At 50.1% G+C, this 11,958-nt stretch overlaps 2 protein-coding genes across 2 annotated transcripts in view; both read left to right on the top strand.

Annotated features, from left to right (window-relative positions):
• Nucleotides 1–2,332, top strand: part of GCN1 (GCN1 activator of EIF2AK4) — a 60,699-nt gene extending 58,367 nt beyond the window's left edge. Inside the window, exons 56-57 of the mRNA XM_077766045.1 lie at nucleotides 900–1,118; nucleotides 1,631–2,332. Of these exons, the coding sequence (XP_077622171.1) occupies nucleotides 900–1,118; nucleotides 1,631–1,756 (345 nt within the window). The 3' untranslated portion in view covers nucleotides 1,757–2,332. The remainder of the gene's footprint in view (nucleotides 1–899; nucleotides 1,119–1,630) is intronic.
• Nucleotides 2,333–11,545: 9,213 nt separating this feature from the next.
• The window catches only part of RAB35 (RAB35, member RAS oncogene family), a 17,478-nt gene continuing 17,065 nt past the window's right edge, over nucleotides 11,546–11,958 (top strand). Inside the window, exons 1-2 of the mRNA XM_077766046.1 lie at nucleotides 11,546–11,733; nucleotides 11,802–11,917. Of these exons, the coding sequence (XP_077622172.1) occupies nucleotides 11,546–11,733; nucleotides 11,802–11,917 (304 nt within the window). The remainder of the gene's footprint in view (nucleotides 11,734–11,801; nucleotides 11,918–11,958) is intronic.

Raw genomic sequence — 11,958 nt, forward strand, 5'->3', positions numbered from 1 at the left:
CCGGAGCCTGCTTCGGATTCTGTGTCTCCCTCTCTCTCTGGCCCTCCCTTGCTCACGCTGTCTCTCTCTCTCAGAAATAAATAAAAAGCATTTTAAAAAAATTAAAAAAAAATTAATGTGCACACAAATCAGAACCAGAATCTGCATTTTAAGAGGTAGGGCTAAGTCTGAGACTCTGCCTTTGTAACTAGCTCCTGGGTGATGTCAGTGCTTCTGGTGTGTGGACCTCGATTTTCATAGTGAGGTTCCAGAGGGGGATTGTCCCACCCTGCAGACCCCCACAGCCCTGCTGAGAGTTCTCAGGGCCCTGTTAGATTGAGCCCGTGTAACAGCATCACCTTGCAGGCAGCTGTTCATCAGTGTTTGTTTACTGAAGATCCTCTGTGTACCTCGCTGGGCTAGACCCTCAAGGCATAGAGGTGCAAGGAGCAGACAAGATCTGTGGAGTTGGAGGTACACAGAAAGCCTGTGGGGATGAGGAGGGCCCTAATTCAGAGAGGGTTGTCAGGGGAGACCTCTATGGGCTGACACTTGAGCTGAGTCCTGCAGGAGGAGAAGGAGCCAACCATGTGAAGACCCCGGGGCAGGCATGTCCCAGGCTGTGGGACTGGCCAGAGCGGAGGCCCGAGGGTGGGAAGGAGCATGGTGTCCCCGAGGAAGTGAAAGCCCTGCATGGGCCAAGAGTAGTGAGAAAAAGGGAGCGAGTGGCACGAGATGAGGTAGGAGGAGGAGATGGGCCGAGTCAGAGCCTGTCACCCACCTATAAGGGGGAAGGAAGCAATTGGAAGGGAACAGTGGGTCAGTTTCCAGATGATGAGGGAATGTCAGGGCAGAACTTTGGGCTTCCTTGAGAAACAGACTGGATGTGCCTAACTAAAAGCTTATGGTCCTCTTTATAGTGTCTGCAGAACCCATCCAGTGACATCAGGCTGGTGGCCGAGAAGATGATCTGGTGGGCCAACAAGGACCCGCTGCCGCCCCTGGACCCCCAGGCCATCAAACCCATCCTAAAGGCTCTTCTTGACAACACCAAGGACAAGAACACCGTTGTAAGGGCCTACAGCGACCAGGCGATCGTCAACCTTCTCAAGATGCGGCAGGGCGAAGAGGTGTTTCAGGTGGGAGCCTGGGATCGAGGTGCCTCCCCAGGGCCTGCTGTGGGTGCTGGGCGCACGGCTGTCCTTCTGTGTGGCAGTCTTTAAGTATCATACTCTGCCGCCTTGTATGCTGAGTGTTGAGGGGCAGATTGTGGTCAGGTCTAGTGCCTGGAAACATTCCTCTGTTCTTGTGGTGTTAAGGCTTCTTTTAGCAACGGAGCCCTTTCTCCAAATAAAGTCCCATGTGGCACCTGAACCTGTGAAACAGATCCCAGGAGGGCTGCCAGGGGAGGCCCAGAGCCCTGTTCCTGCACTCCTTTCCCCCTAGGCACTTTAGTTAGAGCACTGAAAGCCCTTCTATGCGNATGAGGCATGGTTTTCTCTTGGCTTCCCAGGGGCCCATCGGACTCCCTTATTTTGCCACAGTCCACAGCAGTGCTCGTTCTGAGGTTAACGCTCATTTTTGCCTTGGCTTGGAGAAACCCAAAGCCGTGTTTTCTCACTACGTCTCCTCATTTCCATCTTCCCTACAGGCCCTCTCCAAGATCCTGGATGTGGCCAGTTTGGAGGTGCTGAATGAGTGTAACCGAAGGTCCCTGAAGAAGCTGGCCAGCCAGGCCGACTCCACAGAGCAGGTGGATGACACCATCCTGACCTGATAGGCCTGGGCTCCGCCCTCTGGGCTCCACCTCTTTGTTCAATGTTTTCATTTTTGAAAATACGTTTGTTCCGATGGGGAGCTTAGGAGATGGCGTTCCCAGAAAGTATTTTAATATTTCAACAGACCACAGCCAAAGCCTTAAATCAAACCCACACACAACTGAAAATTGCCTCCTCCATCTCTCCCCCTTTTCTTTGGAGAAGAGATAAAAAAGCACATGTGTGAGGCTCAGCAAATGATAGCCAAGAGCTGATCATCCAGCTGAGCATGGCGAGGTCTGGAATGAGCGGGGTCAGACTTCCGGGTCCTCTTATCCTGTGCTTGAGCTCTGCTTCAGGAGCCAGTGCTACCAGCCTTTGCCTAGATCCAGAGTGGGGCACTGAACCGTGGAGGTTGGCCTGGCGTGCTGTGTCCAGGCGTGGCTTTGCAGTGTTGTGTGGCCTGGTTGGATCTGACCCCGGTCAGGTGAACGTGACATACTCGCAATGCCCTGGCAATTCACAAGTTGGGGAGGGGTATTGGTTTAAATGCAGGTTGTTTGAAGGAGGAATGTTTAATAAAGGCTTTGATTTAATCTTGATATAAGCAGATTTTTAAAAATCTCCAAGCATGCATTAAATGTGAAGCTTTGTGCATCAGGAATAAGGCGACACTTGCAAAGGTTCTTGTGAGCCTCGGCAGCACTCTGGCTTCTGGGCATGTCTCCTGCTTTTGCAGTCTCGTAGCTCATTTCTCTGTCCTAAGGCCGGGTTCTGGGATGTGTGCACCAGGCCCGCGATGCCACGGAGCATGGAGATTGCAGGGGTTGAATTAGCCACTCGCCTGTTCCGTCCTGACTCAGAGAGGTGGGGGAGCTTCTGACAGTTCAGTGTTAAAGAGAAGCCCTTCCCCTCTGTGGAGTAGGAAGGCACCACAATGCTGTAGTTAGAGGACTTGCTGAAGGAAAGCAAAGTTGCAGTTCAGCATCTGCCTCCTTTACGAATGACTTCCTTCCTCCTGGTTCTTAGAAGGCTCGTGATCCACACGTCCTGTCTGATGGAGCACGCCCCTCTGGGCCCAGTGACGCAAGTTTTTCTGGGCTGTGTCCCTGGTCACAATACGGAATAAACCTCCATTGAAATTACTGGTCAGAGCTGTAAGAGGAAGGAAGATTAAATGTGGTAGCAAGCTCATTTTGTAAAAGGTCTAAAGTGTTCTACCAAAAAAAGCAAGGCTTGGCTTATTAATGCAGCAGAGGTGGAAAGTAGCCCTGTGACTCAGCGCTTATGATAAATAAGACAAGGTGACCTCTGAGATAGTTCTGATGAAATCCTTGCTTTCTATGCCTGAGCCTTATATGTCACAGGACTTCCTATTTTCTTGCAGCAGGCATGGTCTCAGCTGGCTCGATGTAATTGTAGACTCCCAGGGCGCCAGGGGACCTTGAGAGGTCAACTGAGCCAGTCCTGATAGCCAAAGCAGCCAATGGGTGCAGCTTTTGGTAGCCATGGTAACTGTTCCCTGCTTCTGGGATTCAGATGGTCAGCAGCGTCCTCTCAGCTGCCTGGGGCGTATGTCCAGCAAGCTGTCTGCACATGTGGTCACCTCTGCCAGTTAGCTCTGGCGAGGCAGATGAAGTTTTCCTGTGACGGGGGCTGTGGCTGGGAAAGCTCTGGTAAGCCCCTGAGGGATAGTCTTCAGCGTTTTCTCCAGGATCTTAGAATAGATGCTCATGTCCATCTCAGGTGCTCAGCCCCCAGCATGAAACTGGGAGGGAAACCTGATGTACTTAGAGGTGGAAGACACTCAGTAAGCAAAATCCAAAGGAAAAACACTAGGTTCTGGTTCCAGAAACTGGAGGAGGATGAGATCTCTCTGTTCAGGATGGATGGATGGAGGTTGATTCACAGACAGAGATGACTCAAAGGTTCCCAGAGCATGTTGAATTGCATTCCCTGAGTCTGCAAGGGAGGGCGTGGGTTCCTAGGACGTGAGCCTCGAAGGGCTGTCACAGGACAGTGGAGCAGGCACAGAGGACCCTGTTGACCCAGAGGGAGGCCTAGCAATCTTAGGAACAGCAGCTCTGTCGGAACACCCTGAAGGAAGAGGAGCTCGGCAGCAGAGAAGCAAACTGTGGATCAGTAGAGCTGTTTCACCTTGGGCAAGCCATCGATCCTCTCTGGGCCAGTTTTCCAGTTTTCTCATCTGTAAAATGAGGAATTTGGGACGGAAGCTCTAAGAATCTCTTGTTCTCAAAGTTGTAATAGTGATTATAACTGATAACATTTGGCATTTTTTCATTTAATCCCCTCAGCCCATGAAGGAGGTTATCTTGTGGTTATTGTTTTCCAGAGGAAGGAATGTAGGGAGAGAGAAGTCATTCACCCGGGTTCTTATGGCTGATAAATTGCAGTCTAAGCCCCCAGAGGGGATATCCTTGACTTTTCTCTTCTGTGATGGTTAGTCAGGCACAAGCTTTTTCTCTTTTTTTCCCCTCATCTTGGTAGCAGGGCCTTCAGCCCCTTCACATCGTGGCCCACACCACGGCTCTGGGTGACTAGCCCAGGACTACCCGGATGCCCTGCTGACTGGTCAGTACCTCACCCCATTCACGGGGCACTTGCTTTAGGAAAGACAGCTGTTCTCTGAGACTTTCAGTGATCTTCGAGAGAGGAGACTCAGATCTTCCTCTTCATGTGTTTGAGAGATCTCCCCTGAGCTGACCCAGGGAAAACTAAACCGAGCCTCTTACCCCTTCATCTGATTGTGGGCGCCTCTGGAATCATGGGCATCAAGATTAGTTTAAAGTGAGGGAAGAGAATGACATGATTTACAGACCTTCCAGGAACCAAATGTCCAGGTAAGTTCCCTCCGGCTCACCGCTGTGATGCCAGCCTGGGAGGGGGCAAGTGGCCTGCAGGATTGACTCTTGTCTGCAGGGATTTGAGATGCCGTTTTACCGAGTGCAGATTCTGGAACACGACTGGCAGTTGGGAATGTTTCTCTCCATACGGTTGTGTGTGGACATGTGGTAAATTGCTTCAAGCCTTTCTAAATAAGAACAATAGGGAGAAACAGGAAAAGCCTCAAAGATCTAGGTTCTCCAGGGGCGCCTGGGTGGCTTAGTCAGTTGAGTGTCCGACTTTCGCTTAGGTCATGATCTTGTGGTTCGTGGGTTCGAGCCCCGCGTCGGGCTCTGTGCTGACTGCCAGCTCAGAGCCTGGAGCCTGTTTCAGTCTGTGACTCCCTCTCTCTCTCTGGCCCTCCCCTGCTCACGCTGTCTCTCTCTCTGTCTCCTAGAAATAAATAAAATATTAAAAAAAAGATCTAGGTTCTCCGATGTTTTTAAGGAAATGCAGGCAGCGCTTTCGTGCTGTGTGGTGTACTCTTCACGAAGGCACATTTGACCCTTCCCTTCACCGCTTAACATTCAAATGGGTGGCCTATATATAGCACGTTGCTTTACCTGAGCCCACGTGTCCCCATCTGTACAGTGACAAGGACAGTCACAGGCTTGTCTGCTGTGAGTGAGGTAACATGTCCCACGAGGCCGGGCACACGGTGGGTGAGAGAGAAACGGGGGATGTCCATGGGCCAGGACTGAGCCACAGGCACCGTCACCCCAGTGGTGTGTCACAGGTCCTGAGCTCTAGTTCAGGAGTCCCTGCTGGGGCCGGAATTGGCAGATGCCGTGTTACCTTCTTAAGCCCGAAGTTTTAGAAAGCTTACAAACTTAAAATAAGATTCTTTTTGAGAAGCAGTGATTGCTGTGTCTGGATGTGTGAGATGCCAGGTGAGGAGCATATCCACACGGGGACAGGGACTCCAGGGTGTCTGGGTGGGAGAGTCCCGCTACCGTCATCCATGGAGCGGTACATGGGAGGCCAGAAGGGACTGGTCCTTGTCTTATGAGGAGGAAAGTGGAGGTACGTGTGGCCAGGTGTCCGCAGAACTGGGAAAAACCTAGATTTCTTGATAGTTGGGTCACCAGGCCCCAGGGCCATCAGCAAGAGAAATTAGTCAACTTGTTGGCATGTAGTTCTGTGGAGTGACTGGGTTTTACTCTTCATAAGAGATGGAGCCCAGTTACTTCCCTGGGTGTTTCCCAGCAGCCCCTTGGTTGTATTAGGAGGGTTCCCCGCAGCCTGTCTGGTGGAGGGATAGTGTTGATGTTAATGAAGCTCAGGAAACTGGAAAAACTGGTCCAGGGATTACTCCCTCTGTGGGTTTCTTTGTGACACTCCTGTGTGCGTCCGCATGGAATACACCAGTCTCTGATGCTCTTCTGAGACTGATTTCTCTGGTTGAGATTTCTCTACCATAAGCTGGTTGTAAGCTATATTTGAGCCTTCTTACCATTTGGACTCCCATAAAAAAAGGGGGTGGGAAGCCGGGGTGCAGCAGTACCTAATCCAGCATTTCTCAAACATCTTGATCTCAGGATCCCTTTGCACTTCGAAAAGTTATGGAGGACCCCAAAGATACTGCATAAATATCTCTTCCTTGTTGATAATTACCACCATACACATCCAAGCTGGTCAACCTTATAAGTTGTACTCATTTAAAAATAATAAAACCATTACGTGTTACCATAAGTAACCATAACAAATATAACTAAGTTTTCCAAAACAAAACCATTTTAGTGAGGAAAGCAGCTTTGTTTTACATTCTTCACGTCTCTTTAATGTCTGATTTTCATGTCTGCTCCTGCATTCAAGCTATTGTGATGTCACATGTCATGTAGGCTCTCTGGAAACCTCCACCAGGTAAGAATGAGAGTGGAAGAGGCAAGTAACATCTTAGTATTATGAGAAAATGTTTTCACTGCAGATCCTTTGAAAGGGTCTTAGGGAGCCCTGGGGGTCCCTAGGCCACACTTTGAAAACCAGTGATCTAGGGGGCAGCAGGGTGGCTCAGTCGGTGACCCAACTCCTGGTTTTGGCTTAGGTCATGATCTCACAGTCGTGGGTTGAGTCCTGCATCAGGCTCTGTGCTCAGAGTGCAGAGCCTGCTTTGGATCCTGTCTCCCTCTCTCTGCCCCTTTCCCACTCATGTTTTCTCTCTCTCTGTCTCTGTTTCTCTCTCTCAAAAATTAACGTTAAGGGGCACCTGGGTGGCTCAGTCGGTTGAGCGTCCGACTTCGGCTCCGGTCATGATCTCACGGTTCGTGGGTTTGAGGCCCGCTTCAGGCTCTGTGCTGACAACTTGGAGCCTGGAGCCTGCTTCAGATTCTGTGTGTCCCCTTTTCTCTGACCCTCCCCTGATCACACTGTCTCTCTCTCAGAAATAAATAAAACATTAAAAAAAAAAAAGAAAATAAACGTTAAAAAAAGAAACAACCACTGATCTAATCTAAAAGATGAGGGGAGAGAAATCCTACTGAAGTGTTTGGTTGGGCAGGTTGGGAGTTGACCCTGTAGTTCTGGTGACAGACGCCAAAATTGGTCCACACCCCACAGAAGGCAAATTGGAGAGAGTTCAGCTACGTTGTTTCTGACTTTGCCAGTTCTCTGTGTGGCTTCACTTTAATGCCACTGACCCCAGTGCCTGCCATGTGCTAGGTCCCGGAGAACACTGGGATGGCCCCTGCAACCAAGGGACTTAATGTTCGTGCGGCCTTGGTCACTGCGAAGTCTCCCAGTATGGTATCGGGCATGCAGGCAAGAGATTGAGGCTGATTTCCAGTTCCATCAAAATTCCCTTTATTCCTTCCCTTTGGGACTGGTGTGTTGGAAGTGTCCCACCTTGGCTCCTTTAAAGCCCCTGGTGTTCAGTTCACCTGCCTGCTCTGAATTCTCACGTACCACCCGCTTCTGCCTACTTACACCATGGCAGCATGTCTGCCTCCGTCCCTACCTATGTCAGCGACTTCAGATTCCATTGCTGACCAGCCAGGTCCCTCCAGGCTTCTGCTCCCCGGGGGCCACTGCTGGCTGCCACAAGGCCTCAGGCTCCAGGTCCCCTCCCCAGCCTCCCCGTTGGTGACCCCGCACTTCCTGACTCTGCTGTAGTGAGGGCCCTTAGCCCACATTTGCCCCTTACCACTCAGTCCTCACTCCCCACTGGCCGCCCATCCTCCCCGCTTCTGTGACCCTGAAAAACTTCACTCCAGCCTGCTGTTCCCACCACCACCACCACCACGACCACCATCTATCTGTCTTTTCAGTCACTGCCCAACCTCTTGACTGAGCAGCACACCGGCCTGCTCCATGGTGTCTCTCTGTTCCGTGAGCCTCTGTCTGCCGCTGTCCCCACTCTTCCTTTGTCTCCAGACACGTATTTGTATTCTCTACCAGAATGTCAGCTCCATGAAAGCAGGGGTTTTAAAGTTTTATTTACTACTAAAGCTTCCCCTACGTCAGTGCTGGCACAGGGAAGCCCTCAGACATGTGCTGATGAAAGGAACGGCTTGTCTTGCCCTATTGTACCGTAAGCTCCGTAAGGATGGGCCGTGTTTGCTTCATGTTGTCTGTCCTCAGTGCCAGCACGGTGCCTGGCACCTAGTAGGTGCACAAGTATTTCCTGAATTAGCACATGAATCCAGTTGCCAGGTAAGTTCTGTGGGGTTTTTTTTTTTTTTTTTGGGGCAATGCTGCTTTGTTTGGTTGCTGTTGTTTGCATATTGTCCGTTGCATCTGTCCCTTCCTGCTGTTCCCTCACACCTGGGCTTATGCAGTAACCTCCTTGAAAGCTCAGCAGCAGAAATCCACTGTGCATGCTTGCACCCGACTACTTTCCAAAAATAATATGTTGATGTTGCTCCTCTGCTCAGAAACTTTCATTGCCTCCCCGTTACAGCTTTTAACTGTGCGAAACAGGTGGTGCCGCAAAAGCTCATCTGTAAATGGGCTGTTCAGAGCAGCGGAACCAAGCTTCCCATCAACGGGGTGCATACTGATACTTAACCTCGGGTCCACAATTTGTATCTATGTACATATATAGTTTCTTTCTCTCTCTTCCTTTCTCTCTGTCCCTTTCTATCTAACTCTCCCTACCTGCCTACCCACCTACCAGAAGCTAGCTGTATTGTACGTAGTTCAACATTCTGTGTTGTTTTGTTTTGTTTAGGGAGAGAGACAGCAGCAGGAGGGGCAGACAGAGAGGGAGAGAGAGGATCCCAAGCAGGCACCCCACTGCCAGCACGGAGCCCAACACGGGGCTCCACTCATGACCTGAGCCAAAACCAAGAGTCGGACGCTTAACCGACTGAGCCACCCAGATGCCCCTGCTGAAGTGTCGCTTAAATAAATGTAAAATGTTATTAGTAGAGGAAATATGCTGTTTCATGTTGGGGACACCAGGCACACATATCCTGGCCTGTTGGGAATTCTCTCTCAAAGCCGAAATTGATGATTCTCACAGGCTGTGACAGTAGCTGTCTAAATACACCTCTCAAGGCTCTTAAGTTCCAATTCCATCATGAAATCTTTATAATGAAATCTCTTCTCCATCATTCTAGCTAAAAGTGATAGCTCCGTTCCTCAAGTCTAGACTGCTTATTTGACAGCTGCTTTATCTATTGCATTGTCTTGTATTTTTAGTTCCTTACGAGTATGTCTTCCCTCTGATAAGTCAGCTCCTGGAAGAAAAAGGCTCTATTCTATAACCTGTGGCATATAATAAGTAGCAAGCACTCATTAGTTACTGATTAAATGAATTAATGCCTGTTGCTTTCCAGAAGACACGTGCAGGCAAGTCAGGAATCTGGTCTTCACAATGGCCAATTCTACTCTACTTCTGAGTAAAAGTATCCTGTAGCCTGATACCAGGAGGCTGCCTTGGAAATGTGTGCAACAGGTGTCTACAATAGGAAACGGCAGAAGGTACGAATGAGCCAGTGCAAAATGACTGTGGCCTACAGTATCAGTTGCTGTTTATCGCATGCCTGTATGTGCAGGTAATCTACAAACCTCTCTAATCCTCACAACTGTTCTGTGAGGAAATGGGCTTGGAGACGTGACATCCCAAATCTCAAAGTTCTTAGGGGAGAGAGCCAGGATTTCAAAGTTAGCGTTTGGGGGCAGCTGGCTGGCTTGTGAGTTCAAGCCCCACTCTGGGTGTGGCACTTGAACCAAAGTCCCTCTGACTCCAGAGCAGGTTGAGAAAGATGAGCTGCAGGGGCCTCCTGCCTCACTGGCTGCTCAGGGTCGAGTGTGCTCACCTGGAGGCTACACACAGACTTTCGTCTTCCCTTGTATTTCCTAGAACTGAATCAAAGGAGATCCCACTAACCTCTCCTAGACCAAGAAGGACCACTTTTTAAAAATAATTTTTTAATTTTTTTTTTTTAATGTTTTTATTCATTTCTAGGAGAGAGAGAGAGACAGCGTGAGCAGGGGAGGGTCAGAGAGAGAGGGAGTCACAGACTGAAACAGGCTCCAGGCTCTGAGCTGGCAGTCAGCACAGAGCCCGACGAAGGGCTCGAACCCACGAACCGCGAGATCATGACCTAAGCGAAAGTCGGACACTTAACCGACTAAGCCACCCAGGCGCCCCTAAAAATAATTTTTAAAGTTTATTTTGAGAGAGGGAGAGAATCTCAAGTAGGCTCCATGCTGACAGCAAGGCTTGCACCCATGAACCAAGATCATGACCTGAGCTGACATCGAGAGACTGAGGCTCAACTGACTGAGCCACCAGGTACCCCCAAGGACCCCTTTTATTTATTAAAAAAAATTTTTTTTTAATGTTAATTCATTTCCTGAGAGAGACAGAGTGCAAGCAGGGGAGGGGCAGAGAGAGAGAGGGAGACACAGAATCCGAAGCAGGATCCAGGCTCTGAGCTGTCAGCAGAGCCTGAGGCGGGGCTCAAAACCACAAGCTGTGAGATCATGACCTGAGCTGAAATCAGGCACTTAACTGACTGAGCCACCCAGGTGCCCTCTGGGGACCCCTTTTAAATGGTCATATGAGTAGTTTCTCTCTCAGGCAGTACTTTCAGATTCCAAGCCTGTGCTCTTTTGACATCACACTTGATTCTTAGCTCCTGGAAAAAAAGCCCTCAAAACTGGAGGATACTCCATGAGCTGTTTAAGGATCTTCGGTGCAGACTTGTTTACAATAAAACATTATAAACAACACGAATGCCTATTAATAGCAGAGTGGTTAAATTACACTACAACCCTATGACAGTGTACCGTGTCATGCAGCTGTTAAATGACAGAATGTCCAAGCATATTGTTAAAGAGAAAAGGTGACGTACGTACGTACATATGTGTTTGCACAGGCACAGAAAATTGAAGGACATTTATTAATTCATTCAACAAATACTCGAAGGTGTCCAAGGAGCTTATTAACGAGTTACCTGGGAGGAATGGGCCTGAAGGAAAAACAGTAACTTGTACTTTTTGGGTAAGCTTCTGTACATTTTGTTTTTTAACCATGAGCATTACTTTTTATAAAATCAACATAAAAGTGATAAAACAAGTAGAAATATTCAACAGGTACTTGCCGGGAAAGGGACAGGGCTGTAAGGAACTTGGAAATCTCTGCAATTCTCTAATCAGGATGATATTAGGAGCATCATCCTTTTAGGGCAGGTGGGAACTTACTCTAAAACTGGAAAAAACTGGAGCTGATGATAAACCCAATCCCGCTTAATTCCTGGCAGCCCAGGTCTTCCTAGCCACATGACTTTCAGACAGGACTCTGCTGGCGGTGTCAAATCAAAGCCGAGGTTGCTGCCGCTTCGGGCTCCAGGTGCAGCTCACACCAGGTCGGTGTCAGGCTGGACGGGGCTCTGATTCTGGAACTGCCTTCCCTATTTTACCAAGGAGACAACTCAGGCTTCAGGGGTCACGGGGCTAGGATGGGATTCAAAGGCTACACTCCTCTCAGGCTCCGCTCCGCGGGCGACTGGTGTCCTGCAAAACTGGGCAGCCACTGGGCGCCTGAGCGTTCAGTCCGCAGGCCAGAGACCAGCACCCCGACGGCGGCGTCCGTGCGGAAGGGGGCGGAGTGTCCGGGAACTGGGTCCCGAGAAACCGGGAGCTCGGCGTAAGCCCCGCCCCCAAGGTCACTGGGTGCCGGTCTTTCAGTCTCCGCAGCGCCTGCGGCTCTTGAAGATGGAGCCACCCCATCCCGGGCCACGGCCGGGCTTCTCCGGCGCTCTCGGCTTACTTCATGGCTCCACAGCACCTCCACTCTCCAAGCACCCGGGGCCGCGGGCGACTGCGGCGACGTTAGCCGACAAGACAGAAGAAAGGCAAGCCCGCGCCCGCG

This window comes from Crocuta crocuta, unplaced genomic scaffold (assembly GCF_008692635.1).
Source record: "Crocuta crocuta isolate KB4526 unplaced genomic scaffold, BGI_CrCroc_1.0 scaffold339, whole genome shotgun sequence".
NCBI lineage: Eukaryota > Metazoa > Chordata > Mammalia > Carnivora > Hyaenidae > Crocuta > Crocuta crocuta.